Source organism: Poecilia reticulata, chromosome 7 (assembly GCF_904066995.2).
Source record: "Poecilia reticulata chromosome 7, P_reticulata-male-v2, whole genome shotgun sequence".
In the NCBI taxonomy this organism is placed as follows: Eukaryota; Metazoa; Chordata; class Actinopteri; order Cyprinodontiformes; family Poeciliidae; genus Poecilia; species Poecilia reticulata.
Window position 1 is genome coordinate 3,395,870 of NC_088836.1, and position 21,860 is coordinate 3,417,729.

At 39.5% G+C, this 21,860-nt stretch overlaps 1 protein-coding gene and 1 long non-coding RNA gene across 2 annotated transcripts; one reads left to right on the forward strand and one right to left on the reverse strand.

The window, feature by feature from the left end:
- Positions 1–10,226: 10,226 nt before the first annotated feature.
- LOC145552157 (uncharacterized) lies at positions 10,227–12,568 on the forward strand. The gene is made up of 3 exons (XR_014088106.1): positions 10,227–10,371; positions 10,854–10,953; positions 11,043–12,568. It is a non-coding gene; the product is annotated as an uncharacterized LOC145552157 (long non-coding RNA).
- Positions 12,569–13,701: 1,133 nt separating this feature from the next.
- Positions 13,702–21,797, reverse strand: LOC103466875 (SRSF protein kinase 3). Its single transcript, XM_081608597.1, is given in 16 exon segments — positions 13,702–14,235; positions 14,321–14,413; positions 14,576–14,645; positions 15,120–15,184; positions 15,187–15,217; positions 15,543–15,617; positions 15,832–16,002; positions 16,178–16,259; positions 16,261–16,282; positions 16,762–16,849; positions 16,965–17,052; positions 17,435–17,543; positions 18,272–18,375; positions 18,550–18,635; positions 19,062–19,180; positions 19,265–21,797. Coding segments are annotated over 14 exon segments (1,209 nt in total). The 5' UTR covers positions 18,573–18,635; positions 19,062–19,180; positions 19,265–21,797; the 3' UTR covers positions 13,702–14,047.
- Between the last annotated feature and the right edge of the window lie 63 nt (positions 21,798–21,860).

Here is a 21,860-nt window from a genome sequence, read left to right on the forward strand (position 1 = left end):
CACAAAACTTGCATTCTAATGTAAAATGTAAAAACAATGTAAAAACAAGAAACTATTTTACAATTACTGTGTTTCCATTAATTAAGAAAGGCAATTAAAATCACCCATGAATAAACAAGCCACTCCTTCATCCTCCAACTACTTCCTGTCATCTTCTTCATGGTTTGTGACAGTAGTAACATCAAGTTGATCATGTGACCATCTGATGCTAAACAATTTTGGACCAATTTCGCCCCCCATACCCCCCCGCCCAAAAAAAACCCCAAAAACACCTCATCCTGACGCCAAAGCTTTTATAGAAAAATAGGTGTTTTTTGGAATTGGCATTTCCATTATGCAAATTTGTTTTCCAAATATCAAATTGCAGAAGTATAGTGTCAATGAAAATACAGCCAATGTTCAGTATTCCCAGAAATAAAGCCAATTAACAGGATTTTGAGTGTTACTTTTTATAAAAATTGACGAGGATCTTGCAAAAATATTACATTATTATTTTTTGTTGTTGTTGGAATTCCCAACTCTATTTGTTTTGCTGGTTGTTGTTATCAGACAATCTTAATCCCAGGCATCGCAGCGACCCGAGGCCCGGATCCATCACCGCCAGACCTGGCATATTATTATTTATGTAAGACTTGTCACGTCTTTTGTCGTGTTGGTGTTGAGTCACACGGCCAAATATATCACACAGACGGTGGAGAGACCCACGACTGGAGACTCCACAGGCTGTCGCAGTAAGTACCTGTAATTCATCAGTGGCTTCCTGTTCTGTGAGGTCCGCATGGAGCAGCTCAGCACTGGGCATCCAACTGAGCTTCTCACCCATTTAGGGTTTGTATCTATTTTTGAAGTACAAAAAGTGCCACGTACCACTGATTCAGTGGAGTACAGTTGGTACAAAAAGTCTACACAACCTTGTTAAAGGGGCGGTATTATGTGTTCTCCAGGCACATAATACCACTTTACAACACAATCAAGTAACTGTTTACCTTCAGTTGTTATAAAATATTATATATATATATATATATATAAAAAAAAAAAAAATTTCCTTCTCACCCTCCGCGGGTGGTCTGTTTCATCCTCTGAGCTCGGGTCCTCTACCAGAGGCCTGGGAGCTTGAGGGTTCTGCGCAGTATCTTGGCTGTGCCTAGAACTGCACATTTCTGGACTGAGATGTCTGATGTTGTTCCTGGGATCTGTTTGAGCCACTGCTCCAGTTTGGGGGTGACTGCCCCGAGGGCCCCGATGACCACAGGCACCACTGTGGTCTTCACCTTCCAGGTCTTTTCCAGTTCCTCCCTGAGGCCCTGGTATTTCTCCAATTTCTCATGCTCCTTTTTCCTGATGTTGTAATCACTTGGTATTGCTACATCCACCACAACGGCTTTCCTCTGTTCTTTATCCACCACCACAATGTCCGGTTGGTTCGCCATTACCATCTTGTCTGTCTGGATCTGGAAGTCCCACAGGATCTTAGCTCGGTCATTCTCCACCACTTTTGGGGGTGTTCCCCACTTTGATCTCGGGGCTTCCAGTCCATATTCTGCACAGATGTTCCTGTACACTATGCCCGCCACTTGGTTATGTCGTTCCATGTACGCTTTCCCTGCCAGCATCTTGCACCCTGCTATTATGTGCTGGACTGTCTCAGGGGCCTCCTTGCACAACCTACACCTTGGGTCTTGTCTGGTGTGGTAGATCTGAGCCTCTATTGCTCTGGTGTTTAGGGCCTGTTCCTGGGCGGCCAGGATGAGAGCCTCTGTGCTGTCCTTGAGTCCAGCTTTCTCCAGCCATTGGTAGGTTTTTCTGACATCAGCCACTTCAGTTATTTGTCGGTGGTACATCCCATGTAGGGGCTTGTCCTCCCATGATGGTACTTCCAGCACCTTGTCTTCTGTTCCCCATTGCCTGAGACATTCGCTGAGCACATCGTCCGTTGAGGCTTTGTCCTTGATGTATTTATGGATCTTGGATGTTTCATCCTGGACAGTGGCTCTCACACTCACTAGTCCTCTGCCTCCTTCCTTACGGCTCGTGTACAGTCTCAGGGTGCTGGATTTGGGGTGGAACCCTCCATGCATGGTTAGTAGTTTCCTAGTCTTAACATCCGTGGCCTTCATCTCTTCCATTGGCCAGCTAATTATTCCGGCAGGGTATCTGATTACTGGTAAGGCATAGCTGTTTATTGCACGGATCTTGTTCTTGCCATTGAGCTGGCTTCTCAGGACTTGCCTTATTCGTTGGAGGTATTTGGCTGTGGCTCCTTTCCTTGTGACCTCATCGAGGTTGCCATTTGCTTGTGGTATTCCCAGGTACTTGTAGCTGTGCTCTATGTCTGCTATTGTTCCTTCTGGGAGTGAGATCCCTTCTGTGTGGGCGACCTTCCCTCTCTTTGTAACCATCCGACCACACTTCTCTAGTCCGAATGACATCCCAATGTCAGTGCTGTAGATCCTGGTGGTGTGGATCAGTGAGTCGATGTCTCGCTCGCTCTTGGCGTACAGCTTGATGTCATCCATGTAGAGGAGGTGACAATATATATATATATATATATATATATATATATATATATATATATATATATAATGTATAAAATGTGACTTAAAAGAAATTTTACTTACATTTTTGTCTCGTATTACAGCAAAAACTGATTTGAAAAGGGAAGCATGACGTGTTTTTCAGGCAAATAGTGCCATTTTATAGCACGATCAAGTATGTTATCTTCAGGTGCTTTATAAAATGCTTTATATCAAGTTTGACTTAAAAGAAATTTGACTTTGTAATTTAATGCCTTGAAATTGGGCCTCTGTGTCTTTAAAACCTCCTGCTCTTTCTGACACTCCTTCTTCAGGAAGTCGTCACAACATGGCTCCTCCATTTAACTTTAACAACATTTTTATCAACATCTAACTGAGAAGTATCTCTGATAATGAGTTCAGCAGATGCATAGTTCCATCATGTGTTTGCCAATTGCTGTTGGCTAGTCTGAAGGGGGGCTTGCAGAGGAGGGCTGCTCTGTGAGGTGGAACCTTGGTCTGTACCTTGAAGGCGGAGCTAGGTCCACCCAGTTGAATGGTTCCCATCCATCCATCCATCCATTTTCTTTACACCCTTGTCCCTTAGTGGGGTCGGGAGGGTTGCTGGTGCCTATCTCCAGCTAACATTCTGGGCGAGAGGCGGGGTCACCCTGGACAGGTCACCAGTTTGTTGCAGTGAATGGTTCCCATGGAGATTAAAAGATTTCTCAAACATGCTCGAAAGAATCAAGGCAACTCTCCAGGTCTGTTTTTGATGAGGGAATAACATTACAACTTACATTATGATGTAAAGCTCAAAAATGTTGATTTTGCCCCTTTAAAAGGTTACACTGTGAGACCGTGAACAATCATTAAAACTATGTCACTAAGTGAAATACATTGTATATATTACTTGCACATCAGGAAGTTCTAAAGCCTTTATTTCTGTTAATTATGAATTTTCCACTTCCAGCTAATAAAAACACATTTAAAATTAAAATATTAAATCAGATCAATAAAAACATTTTTTATCAGTACAGAAATTTGGGTTTAAAACCTGAATTTGGAAGTTATTTTCAAAAGCCTCTTTTAAGCCTCGTCAGAATGCTTATTGTGGTTGACTGAATGTGACTGTGCAGCAATAATAGTAATGACCTGGTTGTGTGTATATCTTTAAAATTAACACCGAGCATATTTCTTCAGATTCAGTTCCAGTTTTTGTTGATGTGGTAAGCAAACCCTCTGGATGAGGAGCGGCCTTTAAGTAGGCCCCTGCCTCTCTGGAGAGCTTGTATCACACAGTTGGTTAAAGAACAGGATGGAGTCAGATCAGATGGAGGAAGCCAGATGAATAACAGGTTTTTCATGTCTGATCAAGCTGTATGAAGCTGCATGTCCTTTACAAAATGGAATCATCCTATATTTGAAAATTAAATTCTGCATTCTCTAGATCTGGGCGAAGCATCAAATACTGTCATACTCAATAAATCAGATACTTCAACAAGGTTTGTTTGTCAGATTAAAAATGGCTTTTGAAAATTACAACCTTTAAGCAGGTATTAAAGTAACTCTTTATTAAACCCACATTTCTTGGTTAAAGTGTCGTTTATGGGTCGGCTGTAATCTAATATTAAATGCTGTTTTTAGCAGCTGTGAGCAGAAAATAATCATAAAAACTGAAATAAAGGCTTTAAAGCATCCATTTGTGTGGAATTATTCTGTATGTGTTTGACTTTGTGAATTAAGTTGCTGAAATCAATGAAGTGAGATTAATTAGCATAACTATAACGGATGTTTGGTTTGTACCCCTTAGAACCAAACATGGAGGAGCAGCTTTCAGCTTCTATGCACCACAACTCTGGAACAAACTTCCAGAAAACTGAAAAACTGCTGAAATACTGAGTTCATTTAAATCACCTGCTTAGAGCTACCTCTGATTAATAATAACAAACGCCGATCAATATATTTGTTGTATGTAGAGGATTTTAATGAAGGCATTTGACAAAATGTAATGTTTATTGTTTGTTCCAAAACTGGTTACTGTATTATGTTTTTTGACATAAAGCACTTTAAACTGCCTTGTTGCTAAAAATGTTATACAAATAAACTTGACATAAGGAACCAGGTGTTTTTAACTTTTTTTAGTGTTCTCTCAAACAATTTTGTTTGTTTTTCAATTGAATTGAACAGAATTTATCATATTAATGATGAAGAAAGCAGGAGAAGACTAAATTTGTTTTACATCGCAAAAATACTGGCATTTGAAAGCCACTGTAGATACTAATATGTTAAAGCTGGAATATGTAACTTTAATCTTTACTATACATGTTAAAGCCGTCACCATGTTGTGACGGTATGAGACAGATAAACTGTGAAAAGATCGATCTCCTCCATCGCTTCCCTGAGATACTTTTTTTTGCCATTTGAAGAAATTAAACTCTCCTGGTCAGAAACAACCAATCAGAGCCAGGAGGAGGGGCTTAGTGCTGCTCTGTGCTTCTGTAAACCCAGTCGACTTGGACTTGCCAGCGTCGCTACGAGAACGAATACCATCAGGTCTGTCAGAGTGTGTGTGTGTGTGCGTGTGTGTGTGTGTGTGGTCCTATTCTGCTGTATCTGTGTTTCCTAGAACAGGCTGTGGACCCACCGCACTCTGGAGGCAAACCTTCACTTAGCAACACTCAGCCAACCACATGCAGCCTGGCTCGCTCATGAAGAAGCTGCTGACCTCAACCTACCTCACTGCTACCACACACATCTGACCAAAGCCTCCACTTCCACCAGCTTCACCAAGAGGTCAAACATAAACCTGGAGGTTTTTAGCAACAATGCAAATGACAGGATGTTGGTGAGGTGAAAAACCTGCGTTTACCTCACAAGGTGACGGTGACCTTTGAGATTCTTTCACTTTTACAGATGTGGTTTAGTTACTGAGCTCAATGATCCAGAGAAATTGGATCTTTTCACTGCAACGATCATTCGGACTCCATAAAAACTCAGTTCACATAATCTGTTGAGAGGTTAAAAAGCTATTTAAGAAGATTCTTTTTAATGATTCAAGTAGATTTAAAACAACCTTAATTGTAATTCAGTGGGGTAATTTAGCAAAGTGGCAGATAAAAGCATGCAGTGTCACACAAAGGTAAAACTATAAAAGCAAACAAAAAAAAAGAAACAGTACAGCAAGGAAACATTTAAAATCTATGGGCTTCAGTATTTATGGCTCATTTTCATATTTTCAATGGTTTTTCAAAAAGTTGTGCAAAGAATTTCAGCAATTCTAAAATTCCTGGAAAGTTAAATAACCATAAAGACTGAAAGAATTTTTTTTTTTTTTTATAGAATTTCTTCTTCGGAGTTGCATAAAATTTAAAATAGAGATCAATTCATTTCAAAGCCAGGAATCCTTTAAATTTAATAAAAGGGATTTTTGTGAGAAAAAGGAAAGCATTAGCAAGTAAGTTTTATTTGAAACAGCAACAAAAGGCTGCAGACGAGGATGAAAGTTTAAGATCGTGTGCAGGTGTTATCACTCTGAAACGAATTCATGTTTCTTGCATTGTTGATGGCGGCACAACCTCAGAGCCAGGAGGAGGGGCTTAGTGCTGCCCCTGTGAGGCCACAATGATTCAGTCGCCTCACAGCAAGAGTAAAAAAAAAGTACATCCAACTTAGCAGTCAAGAGTTTTACATAGAGCATTCTGAAAATAATTAGGTCTTCATAAAGTTTGAAAATGTTTTACATCAAACTGTGTGTAAAAAAAAAATACAATCAGATTTCCCACTGGCATTACGAAACAAAACGTTTTCTGTACATAGGAAAATCAAGTGCACTCTTCCTGCCTTCGTAGGATTCAACAGCAAAGTTGGTGGCCCAGTTATGGCATACCATTTTTAAAATTATATAGTCAAAAATTAACAGCAATAAAATCGGTTATTTAACCCATTATAAAAGCAAAAACAACAAAAAAATTTGAGGTTAATTTTTCAAATTCAAATTTTAATCAAGGGAGTCATCAAAATAAGTAATTAACAAGCTAAATATTTAATTTGATGCTAAATATTTAGCTTGCAAGCCAAATATGTAGATTAGAAACTAAATACTTACACAGTGAGCAAGATAAATATTTAACTCTAGTTAATTAGCATACTGACTATTTATCGCCTGGTCTGAGCTAGTTAATGTTTAGCTAGCTATTAAAGAAAGGGGCTGCACACCTTTATGAGGAACAATTATTGTGTGTAAATACCTGGCTTCAACAATACATGAAAATGTTTGTTATAACAAATTAAGATATAAAGAAGTAAAGGACCAAACACTTTACAGAAAAGACATTTTAATTCACCATCTTTTTTGCACCATCCAGAAATTCAAGCAATTACAGACTGACCTTCATTAAACACAAATATCTTTTGGTTTTTAAGACATTCCATCTACTTCTGTGAAGAGGTAGAGTAGAATAAATGCACCAATAAGAGGTTATTTTAAATATATAACCATCCACATCTTGTTTAAACGGCAGACTTTGTGGTACAGACACTGTTATCCAAAAACGCAGTAAGAAGGCATTTAGACATTAATTCCTAGAAAGTTGAACAACTTGACATACAGTTCTTTGTTGAGGTTCCAGGAAAACACACACACAAAAAACACGCACACACACACACACGCACACACACACACGCAAACATGCACACACACACACACACACACACACACACACGCACACACACACACACACACACACGCAAACATGCACACACACAAAGTAACTGAAGTTTAAAATGCAGAATATTAAATAAAAAATATTCTCTACACAATTTTCAAAGTTAGCAGCGTTTTTTTCTTTTTTTTTTAAGCAGCTAGCAACAATCTTAGTGACTTTTTCTGTAGTTTTGGGGAAAAGCAGGCCGACTGACAGACTTCCCAGATGGGATTTTGTAACCAGTAAACAATAATCACTAAATACAATTTATGGTATATTCTTCTGTCTCCTTCCATCTTCTCCTCAACTCTCCTCCTCCCCCTCCAATCCGCTCCATACTTTGAATATTTCATGTTTTACTTCATAGAACAGGTTCTGCATTTTATTCCTGCCATATAAAGCTAAAAGTGGCTAAGTTTACATGGAGCTGGTTTTCAGAGAAAGCACAACATCTTTGTTGCAGCCCAGCCACTTGTTTACACATCACCAGTGATCAGAGTCTCTGACCCGGCAGTAAAACAACAACAACAAAAAAAAAAACAGGTTTTGGAGGGAAACGTTTTGGGAACACCTCCGGTAAAGATGTGAAGCACTCCGCAGGTGTGAAATGACACATGTGCCGAACGCATAAGTTCGGGTTAAAGCGCGTAACAACAAAAGCTAAAATCACAGCGCAGTGGAGTGGCCTGGCCCGGCCCGGCCCGGCCCGGCCCGGCCTGGCCTGCAGTTACAGCAGATTCTAGATGTTTTGGTGGTCAGTCTGGTCAAAACCTCGAGCTTTTCCTCCAATCAAAATCCAAAAACACTTTCGATGTCCAGACAGTAAACAAAGCCTTAGACATTTGTCTGTCATGAAAAGAATATGGCAGAAACAGGCATTCTTTACTGGTTTGGTAGAACAATAGGTCAAGCCTCCTTCTTTCAAGTTAAAGTTAGACTCTTGTTATGAAGTGCTAGTCAACTAGCTAGAAGGTTTAGCTTCCTGTACAATGTGAATCCTATAGAATTAGAATTCAGTGTTCGACATCAAGCTGAGAAACAGCAAAGACACCAAGAGTCCAAACGCTGAGCTATTGCAATGTTATCTTGTGTAACTGTAGAGTTAACATGGAGGCTTTGCAGTGCCTTTCTTCCAGTCCGTTGCTGTCTGGTTTGTTTTCTCTTTTGTCAGAGCATGGTTTGTTAAACGGTTTCTGACCTCAGGCTGTCAGGAAGTAAGGGGCCAACCACAAACTGCCCTGTGGTCCATCCAGTGAAATCTGTGTCCATGTGTGGGTTTGTGTGCTATGGAGACATGTTGTAGTCATGACATAACTGTGAACTTCATGATCTTTCTATCGTAATGTAAGAGTCTGTGTTCATTGTCTTTGTATTACTTAAACGTTGGCCTTGATCACTTGTTCTTCACAATTTTCTAAGGTTTTTTGGGGAAACTTGCTGCTTTTTATTCTGGTTTTCTTGTACCTGACCATGTCACTAGATTTAGCAAAGTGTGCTTCAGGTAGGACGAAACAGGAAATTAAATATGGCAGATGCATCATTTCCCTGTAGTATATCTACCACATGGCAGGTTTTTAGGTATAGTCATGAAAGCGTAAAAAAAAAAAAACACTTAACAGATTCCATTGTGCTATATCTGATTAGGCAAAAAAGTAGTGAAAATAAAAAAGCTGTGTGAACAACAAAGTATGATTGACGAATTTGTAAATGTGCCTTAAGCAACAATAAGTTAAAACAGTTTTTCTGTCCATCAGTTTTTTACATCATAATGAAGGGATTTCAGTCAGTCTTCTGTACTAAAGTTGTGTGTCTTTCTGTGGAGCCGACTGAACAGTTTTCTTAAATCAGTGAATATAATGACCCATTGCTTTGACACTAAAAATATTCCTAATTGTATTGAATAATTAAAAAGCATACAAAAGTGCATAGGTAATTTTTATTTTACAATTTGCTAAACTGTCTTATTTACGGTATTTGCTACAGCTTCTGCAGATTAAAGGGTAAAAAAAAACCGTCATGCTTATTGCAGCACAAGTGAAGATAACTTGAGAAAATAGCATCGTCCCATTAAAGCTGCTTTACACACGACATGGTTTAAGGTTTCTTGATGTTTCACAGCAGAATTCACCAGAAACTGAGCAGCTAGCAGCCTTTTTGTTCCTCTGTGTTTGTTTTAGTCCAACCATGAGCATTGCATTAGTCATTTCCAAAAGCATTAAAAATATCTTTTTTTTTTTATTTGGTCATCTGATTTGTTTTTTTCTGTTTACCTGGAATTAAGTATAAAGAAAAAAAGGAAAGACTCCAGACTTTTGCTCAGAACTGTACATGACATGGTAGTAAATGAGTCTTTACTTTGTGTTTTATCTGTTAAAGCAGCTTAAACCTTTAACAGAAAACATCCTGCATAAACTGTGATGCTTCATTTTCTCCTTGTTCTGCAGCCCCAGTCTGGTGGTTACATTTACACTCTACGGAGAAAGTCTGATTAGATATAATTTGTTCATTTTTGCTGCTATAAAATGGGATGTTGGGATAATTTGGTCCATCAGGTAAAGTCTAATGTCAGCAAAGAACGCTTCCCCCCGTACACGAGTCAGCAGTCATGAAAATAGATTAAACTTTCAAGAGTCAGCATCTGTTTGTTCCAGCTTGAAGGTGATAAATAATGAAGGGGGAACAAAAAGAATCACGGTAAGCACGGAGACGAGAGACCCCAGCTGTTCTGAGACCACTGATGATGCTTGCTGACCGTCACAAAGTGCTGGCCTTTCTTTACACCCACGTTTATGTGGCATCAGCTGAAGCTAATACTTAGGGATGCATGAGTACACAGCCAAGATCCAAACACACCTCACTCTGGAACAAAAGTTGGAAGAAAACACAAAACTAAACATGCGGATACATTTCTTTCCCTCCCCGAGCGGAGATGTTAGACTATAAATATTAGGTAGTCTGTAGTAGACTCTCAAAACGGACTGCTGGAATCTGGATTTGACTTCACAACTTGAAACTTAAGGGTTGATACGTCTTTCATTTCACAATGTCAGAACCAGCAGATAGTATTCAGCGGTTATCTTCATGGCTGCTGTTTGCTCTCATTCTTCTGTTGTGCAGTGAAACCTTGGAAGCTTCCGTGTACCGCCAAAAAGGTAAGACACCTGGCTTTTCTTCCTGGCAGCAATTAATCAAAAGCGTGTAAAGCCCTGCCATAGCAGGAGTTTGAAGCGTTTAATCAACCCCAGTGTCAGCAGTTGAAGTGGCTCGAAATGCCTGACGACAAACTTTCGTCCGCTGTAGTCTGACCTTGCATTTGGCCTCTTGGGGCTCTTCGCAACAGATTAGTGCACTTCCTTTGACCCCCCTTTTCAAGGTGACAGGCCGCATATGGAAAGCTTTTCACGGCCTTCAGGCATGGGAGAACTTACAGAGGACGCTGGGTTTGGCCATTAGCATGCATGACCTCTCCCAGCGACGTGTCACATCCTTCACTGAGAGGGCCAAGTAAAAGTCCTCCCAATGGAATATGTGTGAAGTACATTTTCACCTAGCTTTGTCGTACCTTTGGATTCCTTGATATGACTCCACTCCAGATCAAACAGCAACGCAACTGTGGGGCTTGTTTTCTCCTCAGGTATCTGTTCATACAAAGACAAGCTCTTCAAACCCGGGGATAAATTCAGGAGAGGCTGTGATAAGTGCTTCTGTCATGAGTTTGGATTCTTCTGCTACTCGTGAGTAGATTCTCCGTCTTTGGTTATTATTTGTTCATTTTCATTTTACAAAGCTTGGCAACTCACAAGTGTTTGTTGCCTTTTTGCAGGCCGATGAAACCTACCTCATGGCCGAAGAAGTGTCATCGGGTGCGGAGAGACTGCGGCTATATGGTCGTTTACAAGGAAAACCCACTGGTGGAGTGCCGTGCCTACAGCTGGATTGGGTGACATAACAGGGAAAAACCAAACAATGTTCATGTCTCATTACTTTTTAGGTTTGTCCCACAGACTTGGGCATTTTACCTTTGATGATGTAGAAGGTTTTAGTGAGGGTACTGCTTGATGTACAAATGAAAACCGTTGGTTAAGCAGTTGAACCAAAGTTGAGGGGCTTTAGAGCGTGACGTAGATTTCTGTGCTTTCTCCACCTGCTTTGGTTCAACTCTGGAGACTGAAATTGTGTCTAATGTCTTTGACTGAGAAAACTTATCAAAGTCACAGCCACAGTGGATTTATTAGCCAGGCTTCATCAATTGCGTCCTGAACCCACTTTCTCATAAAACACCAATAATCGATATAAAAGATTTAAACTGTGGTGGTACACATGCTTTCATTATGCCCTTCTACAACTGATTTAGTCAAGTCATTGCTGCTGCTATTTACTATATGTAAAGCTGAATAGTTTAAGAGCCAATGGATTGCATAGTGTATGAGATGCAATGACAGACGGAGCTAAAAGAGGCTAAATCCAGAATGGTATTTCAATTCAATCTGAAAGTTTAATCTCAAGAATACCATGCAATATGAAACCGATTCAGACTAACAGTGGGTAAAAAGATATTTAAGCTTATTTAAATTCTATATTAAGATCATTGTGTTTTGTTTTAATATTTTACTTTCAGTTTGTTTACTTTTGGCTGGTGGATGTCAAAGTCTGAGTCTTTTGTTGGTTTTACTGATCAGTGATTTGCAGGAACAAACTCCCAAACAATAAAACCGACAGTTCTGAAATGCAGGAAAACAACCCAGCATTTCTTCAGTATTTTGTGATTGTTCCCCACTAAACTCACTCCCTGGTGTGGTTCTGTCCATTCATTTTGTCAGAAATAACTAACTTGTTCCTGCTAAAAGTGCTTTTATGTTGGACAGTTTGAGTTTGCTGTAGTGCTACGCTAACAGATGCCGTTTTGATTGAACTCCAGTCAGTCGTTTACCGTTTTAACGTCTTAATATAACCATTTTTAAACCGGCGCTCTATGAAGCTGACAGAAAGCTACCACAGCCAATAGTCTCTCTTACTGCTAATGTTTCAGAAACCTGGCATGTAAAAAGATACCGATCATTTAAAAGTGCCTTTACTGGCAACGTTAAGATACCTAGAATCAAATCGAGATATTTCGTCAATTGTCAAGTTCTGAAATAGAACTTTTAAAGACTGACGATATTTAGTCATTTTTAACGTTTTATGGTTTAATTCATTTCTTATGCATTCATTTTTATGGATACTGATGAATATTAATTGTGAAATGTATTTTCCTTGTACCCCACTGTACTAAATATCAAACATCCACATGTACTTTCTGCCTTAATTATTTTACAATAAAATCTTTGTTCATTTTACTTATTTTCATGTCTTAAATAGATTTTAAAAATACTCATCATAGCGCCTCTAAAAAATTGTCTAATTGATAGATGTACAACTTCAATCCCATTTCCTGCCCACTCATATTTCTGGAAACCATAAACATGAAAAGTTTTTCTCTCTGTATTTGTGTATTAAACCTCTTACTGTGAATTATGTTGCAGTTATATTTAAATGTGTTTCTTCTGATAAGCAAATTCTAAATTAATTAGTTAATTTGAAAACAAATGGAATAGATTTAAATGTAGGTATTTAGTATAAAAATTTGAGAGCTTGCAAAATCTGGCCTGGCTGGTTATTATGGTGGCAAAGTGCTTATAAATGATGGTTGTATGTGTGGAACATTCAGCAATAGGGTGAAATAAGTTTGGAAGCAGTTTCAACGAGAATTAGCAACAGCAGTCTAAAAGATTGTTTTCTTGAAACATATACACTTATGATTATGTGATGATTTTACCACCAAGCAAAAATCACATCTTTAGAACTGTTTTGCTCTGTGTAGACCTGTCTTATCCAACTTAGCTAGCTTACAAAGGTTGTGTGCTAATTTGTCAGTTTGATATGGAATATGAAATATTCAATAAACCTACTCAAACATCATTTGGACTACATTGGTGGATTTGGATTTAGTCAACTGAATAAATTTCAAAATGTCTTTACATACCACCCTACATTGACCTACATTAAATACTTCTGATACTGGCGGTAGCAGACATTGCTGCATGTGTTGCCAGAGTTATGCTTATTGCCTGTTCTCCATTAGCGATATGTCACAGTTCAGTCGCAAAAAGTACACATATCATATGTGTGTATATTTTACATCATAATTGCAAACTCATAGCTGTATTCTGGACACAATTGGGATAAAGAACATTAGTAATAATTTCAAAGTTCAGATGTTTTGTAACCTGGTAAAAAACCAGCTGGTTCTACGTTTTGCTTTGTAAAGAAGGTCTGGGCTCTTGAGAAATGATCACTTCCTGCTAGACATTTTGTGAGAATATACCAAGAAGCTAACACAGACAACAGCGTTTGACAATTGCAGACTAAAATTCACTCAACATTCATTTAGCATTATTTTCATAAAACATGTCAGTGGAAAATATATTGCTTTGCTGTAAAACTGCATTTAAATAAAAAACCTTTATTTAGAACATTTAATAAAATGGATGAATAAATACCTTTTGATGGTCATGACAGTTCAGGCTCAAGTCTATCAGTGTAAAGACAAGATTTGTAGGTCTCTTGAACAAAATTCAGGGAGAATAAAGAAAACGAGAGAAAAAAAAGCCTAAAGTGCTTATGAAAGTCAAGTGGAGAAGATTTTCTGTCCGATGCTAAATAAGTGCAGCAGAAATTCCCCAAATGTGAAAATTCAAAGATGCCCTGAAACCGCTGAGGTCTTGTTGCTGAAAACATCTGGCTGTGAGAACTTTCCATAGCCTTTAGGCCCACAGGGTCTTCAGGAGGTTAACTGGAGGTCAACCATGGGTGTTGAAGGCACTGTGCAGCAGTTGCCCTTCTCTCTGTGTGATAATCCAGCATATGGAGAAGGAAGTTTGAGAATTCAGAGGCCTCCTCTAGCAGAAAGTTATATTTCTCCACCAGAACGTCATAAAGTCTCCACGGCTTCACTGGACCAACACGACGGAGATTACCTACACAGCAACATGCAGTGAAAAAACAGGTTTTATTTTAAAAATTGAGCTAAACTTTAGTTTAAAGAAGAAGGTGTGGTTGTACCTCTTCGGTCGAAGTATTCAGCTGAATGTTTGCCTGACTGGAGAACATCTGGAGGAATTCTGCCAAGCAGCTCGACGATTTGGCCGATGTGGTCTGAGGTGGACGGAGGCACCACAGACGTTACGCAACACACACACAGTTTCAGGACAAATTAGCATCTCCAGCTACAATGAAGGCGTGCGGTAATCCCATTTAGTCCCATGTCGGTGCATGCCTCCTCTCTCCGTTTGTGTCAGCTCGCTGAATTAAACCCACCTTCCTCCAGGGACATGGACTCGCCGGCTTTGGGGTGGAACAAGGAGTCTCCAGTGACCAACTCGAAGACCTGGGAGAATCCAGGGGAACATTCAGGGTTACATGTGTGGCTAGTTAAAAATCCATTCCGATCTGTGACACTGCTTTCTGTTTTTTTAACCAAACTAAACAGTTTCACAAAACATTACTTTCCTAATCTATTATTAAATATTAGCTAATTGTTGCTATGGCATTAGCAACCATTGCGAGAGTAAACACGAGTCAAAATCACAGCGGAGCACTTAGGTTCTCCATAGTTATTAACACCTAATGGGTATTTAATGTCAACCGAAATGTATTACCTGAGAAAAACGTATTGTTTAATATTTTAACTTCAGTTGTAATTAATAAATTTAAAGATTCAATTGATATTTAACCCCTGCTATGAACTCCCACAAATGCAAATACCAAAAGTTCCCAAAAAGATATTAGTTCTAGAGGGCAACATGAAAAAAATTGCTTGATGAAGCACACATCATCAAACCGTGGTCAGCTGGTATCTCACCATGCAGGCCACACTCCAGATGTCAGCTGGTGGACCGTACTCAGATCCAAGCTGGACCTCTAGAGACGAGTCTGGATCTCCTCACTGAAATGCTTGTACTGGGTCAGAACAGTGAAGGACAAAACAGTCAGACACGACGTCAGAAAACAACAAATACGGCACTATGACTTTTAGAGTTGTGTGTATAGTTTTGGACTTTCAATACGTTAGTGTTTTATATTATGAATATTTATTAAAATGCTTAGCATTTTAATAGATATTTTTAAAAAATGTCTAAACTATTTTGTGGCCACTAGGGGTCAGCAGACAGCTGTTTAAACATAAAATAGACATATTTGTAAATATGGGGTAAACCTCAAGTGGAAGAAAAGTGTGAGCTAGTGAAGACAGATCACTGCTGTCAGTGAAAAGAGGAGCACTAACCACCCAGCAGGAGCTTCCCAAATCAGCAATCTTCACAGAAATCTTCTTTAACTTGTACAGGTTCACTTCCTCTGTCTCTAAAATTGTCAAACAAATTAGCATTGAACTCAGTTCAGTTTAGATAAATAACTGCTTTCATATTTAAAGCAGAGTAAAAAAAACAAAAAAACAATTTGATTGAGTCAATTTCCCCCCCATGGTGATACATTACATTTTTTATTTTTAATATATATGTTACTGATCTGCAGATGTCAAACTTTCTATATCTGAAGCCTGTAAACAAGTAAACAACTGTGCCTGTGGTCTTGTTCCCCTCTACAGCTGGTAAAGAGACGGAGCTGCTGCCCCCTGCTGGTGTAATATGGCTGTTCTCCTTCAGGTGCAGCAGAATGTTTTCTGGCTTCATGTCTGTGTGGATGATCTTGCATCGAGTGTGAAGATAGTCCAAGCCCTGAAGAACCTGCAGAGAAATGGAGAATTCAGAAAAGACTGATCAAACAAAAACTCCTTTATCATTTGTAGCACCAACTCTTTGCTTTTCTTGAAAATGGTTACAAAAAAATTTAGATTTTTATTTTAAGCTTATAATTGTATATAAATGCAGTCACAGGTTACTTTGGTTTTGTGTTGCTTACCCGAGTGAGTATTTGCTTGACCAAAGGCTGCATCAGGCCTGGATTCCCAAAACAGAGCTGCCAGGTCCTGAGGCTGGGCCCGCAGCTCCAGAACCAGGCACAGGTCTCATCATCCCAGGCTAAGGACAGTTGGATAGGGTGCCTTCACAACAACCCTGTTTAGTCCGCTTTAATAAACCCTAGTTCGTTTGCCTATAAAGTCTGGTTCAGACTTTATATATGAATGTACATTCATACTAATGTACATTCATTCGTATGAATGTACAGTCCATCTCTGATGTGACTGGTTGACGTGAACTCTGGTGCAGTTCAAATATGAAAAAATGTGACTCCACTCTAGATTTAAAAGTGAACTGTACCAGCTAAATGTTGTATTAAGTTTTCAGCTAAAGGTTTGGTCCCTAATTAAACTCAGTCTACTGGACGATCAGGTGTGAAAACAACCATAACCTACATGCTTACACTACAACTCATGTGGAAGCAGGATAATACTGAACACAGAGTCCACACTTTACAATTTGGCCCTCGCTATACATCCTCCGTGCCTAAAGTTCAGAAAGCTAAGTGGAACAAACAAAGGATACGGACCCCGTTGACCCCAGCCAGCTTGAATTCATCAAGCAGCTGAACGATCCTTTGGCTGGAGGGGTGATGGCTAACAGGACCGCTGGACTGATCAACGAGGGACCGGAGAAAAGGAACGGTGAACAGTAAGACAGGAAGTTGTGTTTTCGTGTTGCCATGGACATGCAGACACCAACAAGAAGAGGCTGGAAGCAGAGCTAACGTATCGTAGAATAGCCTGTTCATCCTGTCCCGCCTGAGCGAAGCCTGGACCGCTCTTCAGGACCTTCACAGCAACCCTCTGACCCGACATACCAACACAAACAGCACAGCATTCTGTTTATTATTAGCTGTCGACAAAAATTTGGAAAATATCAATTGAAAGTCTGAAAGTCAATACAGGGACTTGCAAAGAGCGGTTGAAGTTCTTCACCTTTCGTCACAACACAAACACAAACTTTAGTGTGCATCTTTGGGATTTAATGTGACAGACACAAAGCAGTGTACACAAAGTGTTACATGGAGGCAAAAGAAAACTGTTCCTGGACGACTGTCCAGATTCCCCCTATGACTAATCATGTGTAAACCACATGACTCGCATATGGAGGAATGAGACTCTTGTGCTTTACCTTTGTGCCACTGCTGTGCCCCACCCCAATTATTTTACTCTTTCCTTTCCTAAACTAACCTCACCTGAGGTCCATGCAGAGCCACACTGTGGAGAAAAAGCCCCAGCCAAGCTTAGACACCACCTGGTATCTTCGGTTCAAAGAGTCGCCAATCTGGACAGGGTGGTAACCACCTGCAGTAATGGCCCTGTTCCAGTAGGAACATGGCAACAAATGTCTCCCAAAGTAATCTGAATATTAAAAAAACAGGCAAGAAGCCATTTTCACATGGAGAGCTCCTGCTATTTCTGGCCTAGCATCGTCCTTAGAAGCCCTTCCATGACCGTTTGTGAGTAATATGCTCAGACCTGCCTGCAGGACACTGAAGCAAGATGATGAATAATCCTGTTTCTGTCCTCCTTCAACCTGAGCAACGCATGGCATGCTGAGTTTTGTTTTTATTTCTAACAATGTCAAAGAACTTTGAATTGGATCTCTGTTTCCAATAACCCAGAACATGGCATGAGCTAGTGTGTAATTTATGACTGCGTCAGGCGTTTGTCATATCTTGCAGACAGCAGTGCTGAAACCTGCAACACAGAGGAGCACGAAGCGAGGTCAGGTGGAAAAACATGCAGATTGAGGCATGAAAGTGAAGGATCAGCAGTGAGAAGCTACTCAGATGTTAACCAAGCAGTATTGGTCATCTGTGGTTTATAGTAAGAATAATTTACAGTAAAACCGAAACCTTAAAAAGCTCTGCAGCACAACTTATTCTCAGAACAACCTGGTTCAGATCACACTGCCTGTGTTCTCCGGCTTCATGATGGTGGCATAGTGTTGCACTCACATGTTTTGCATGTAACAGTGCTCCTCTGATGCACGTATTAATTTCGGATCGGTGCATCTCTACTACACATACCGTAGCGGTATTCTCTGGGGTCTTCACAGTCCTGACTTTCCGTCATATAGAGCTGATTGGGTTCTCCAGCTGTTCCTAAACACTCAGATGAGCCAAATCTGTTCCTAAAGAACATAAAACAACACAAGAAAGCAAAACACTGGACTCTTTTAGCCTCGTCTTCATTCTACAGGTAAAAGTGTTTGCGTGTCAGTGATGAGTTTCCCCAGTGACCCTCTGCAGTGGAAACTCGTCCCGCTGCCGGGGTCTCAGAAAATCTGCTGTGCCGGAACTTGCACCATTTCTGACTGCTGTAAATCATTTTGCCGTCCGTCCGTGCAACCCGAGAGCTCGCTGTCCCAGCTCCTACCGACACAAAAGAACCCTGCGTGGATGGAAGGACTCTGGTCAAGTCATGTCTGGAAATAATCAGCGCAACTTTGTTCTGTAGTTTTGAAGCATCTGATTGTAAAAATAAATATATTTTTCACATTCTCTACAAGATAAGCAGTTGTCTAAAGCTCTAAATAAGTCACTTCTCTATAATACACCTGATCTGTGTTGAAATGTGTTTCTTCAAGCTTCATTGGTATGAGATGAAATGTTGAGTTTTTGTTCTGAACACAAGTCTGCTTGAAAGGAAACCGTGTATTGGTGCATAAATCAGTAATCTGTCTGACTAAGAAAATATTCCAACATGGAAATTTAACATCAAAATTTATGAAAACCATATTCCATAATTGGTGATTTTGCATAATCCTGCAGTAAAACTCAAAGACAACAAGCAACTGAGGAGTAAGAATATACTCACATGTGACGTTGGATGGCGATCTGGTTTTGGATCTCAGTATCTAACCCTTAAAGTTGTTGGTGGAGATGAAAACCTGGTTTCACGCTGAGACCACAGCCAAATGACCGGTGCCTTCACCTCTGATGCCGCAGCAGATAAACAGAGAGGGTGAAGGTGGGAGCTAGTTTCCAAACATGGAAATGTCCTGCAGACACTGAACTCACCATCCACCAGGCCTTCAGCTGGCTGCTGCCAGGTTTCACTCCCTCCGTTTTTCCTGGCTGGATTTAAACGTGGGGAAAGTCACAGAGGAATGAGAGAGGAGGAATAAGGTCAACAGACTTGAGAGAGCGGGGGACAGCTGGCGAGTTTTTCTTTTTACTCTGGTCTCATGGGAAGGTTGACCTGTGGGCTAAACTTGGCATCAAAGCAGAATCTCCGACCTCTGACAAGATCACAATGAAGTCAGGAGGAAGAAGGTTGCATGAAACATTCCTTCTGGTTTCTGTTAGAATTTGAGAGGTTTTCTATATTTTATGCCACATACATTCAAATGGAGATTACAAAATGCTGTTGAGTAAATAAAATTTCTGTGAAACTAAAAAGGCAGACATTTCAAGCCTCAGCAGAATTATATTTACATTACCTTAAAAATGCATCCTTACCTTTTGACAGAGAGATCACCAATTTATCGGCCAAAATTTGGGAGATTGATCGGGTGATATTTCCACATGAAACCGATCATATCTACCTCTGCATACGTCTGAAAATCAGCCACTGTCCCGTTACCTGCTGCTGTGACAGAGGGCTGACTGACAGACCCGCCCACCAGGTCATATCTGTATGTGTACCGTTAACAATAGTTGCTGTTGCCAACTTGTCAATTTTGTCGAGATATTTAGTGACGTTTTAGACAAAACAATTAATGGAAAAAAATCTGTATTGGCCAAATTTGAATTCAACAGGTGAGGCTTTTTAGAAATTGGTCACTGGTAATTGGCTGGAAAACTGCAATCGGTGCGCCCCTTCTTTGGACCTTTTCCCGTTTTGTCATAACCACAAACTTCTGTGTATTTCAATGTGATTGGGTGTGTTAGCTGACGTGCCTTTGTTTGGCTAACAAACAGGTTGCTAGCTGCGCTCTGCTGTGTGGTGAGGCCGATTTAATGAAACACAAACTGTCAGAACAACAACTAACCTGTTTGTACCTGGTACTATCAATACTTTAAAACAAGCAGATGCTATATAACATTTTTAAATCTGTGTTGGTTACTCTTCCAACTTCACAGGTTAGAATTCTGATGTAGATGGGCGTTGAAGACGACTTATAATTTGGAAGTGAGACATTCTGATTCTGGTGTAAAAATAAATTGCAGCATTGCTTTGTTTGTGAAGCTGACAATTTTGTACAATTTCAATAAGTTGTTATAGAGTGATTCTGGGCATGTGGGTTTATTTAAAGAAAAAAAAAACATTAGCAAAAAACAAACATTTGCAACCATTAAGGAACGGAAACAGCAGTAACTATCTGAAAAGTATCAATTATTTTGCTGCTGACAACTGCAGTTGTTTACATGGGATCAAAGTTTTGTTGCCTATTATGAAATACAGAAAAAGAGCAAGCTGGACACGAACAATGTACAGAGGGAAATAACCAGGAACTACTGAATTAGCTGAAGCATTAACACAGTATAAGATTGTACTCTTATACAGAGTTAGACCTTCGTGATGTAGCACTTGATCTGCAAATATAGACAAAAATCTTTTTTCAGAGGAAAGCAAAAGAAATGAGAAGTTCCAGGAAGGTTTGAAAGTGAGAATTTCCCTCTGGGCTGTAAAATCGCAGCACCTCATTTTAATACAGTTTTAACGACAAAAATAATAAGACTTTAAGTTGTTCTCCTTCAGCTGGTCCACTGGCACTGACAGGCATTACTGTGTAGATGTTTATTCCCATCCCCATTTATGTCCACAACTCTAATGAAGGGCCAGGCCTGAGCCTGTAGTGGCTGGGACCATTTTATTTTTCCAGAGGGTTGTAATAAGACTCCTTCTGCAGGACAAGGACATGAACTTATTTTTCAGAACAGAAATGTAAGGCCAAGAAATCAGCACGGACTGAAACCCACGCAAGGTTGGATGGATCATGAAGTCTGAGCATTTTTAAACTTCTGATGCAACTTATATATAAATATTCTAAAAAGCATACAAACACAGTTCCTTTTGTGTGTTATTTTGTTGGGATAGACTCACAAATTGGCGAATTGAATTGGCACTGCATGAACAAAATAAATAGGCTTTTCTGGACTTTTCTATTGTTGTTTTTGCCATGAAAGTGTAATAGTTTCAGCATATAGTAAGTTTCTTTATCTGTTAGTCAAAAACTTTCAGCGTTGATGACCAGAAACTTCATATATCTTTTTAATCAGATACATTCAATCACCAGAAAAAAATTATATTTTTTTCCTCACCAATATTAAGTCAGATGAAAATGTTTCTATTTTAGGTCAATTAGCAAATATCAAACTACATGATTACATTTTCCCCCTAAACACCACAATAATTAGTCCATTTTCAAAATGAAAAATAATAAATAAAGTTCCATTAATTTCTGTCATATTTATAAGAATTGCATTTTAAGCTGTATAACTTTGGTTAAACATTTTGGGTTTCCTTCTACAAACTCAAACTGACTCAGGTTTGTAGACCAGCTTGTTAAATTGCTCCTGACGCACTGATAGATTATCACAAACTGATACTGTGATGACTATTTGACATTTTAATACATCTACAACATTAATAAGTCTACAACTGAGCTTC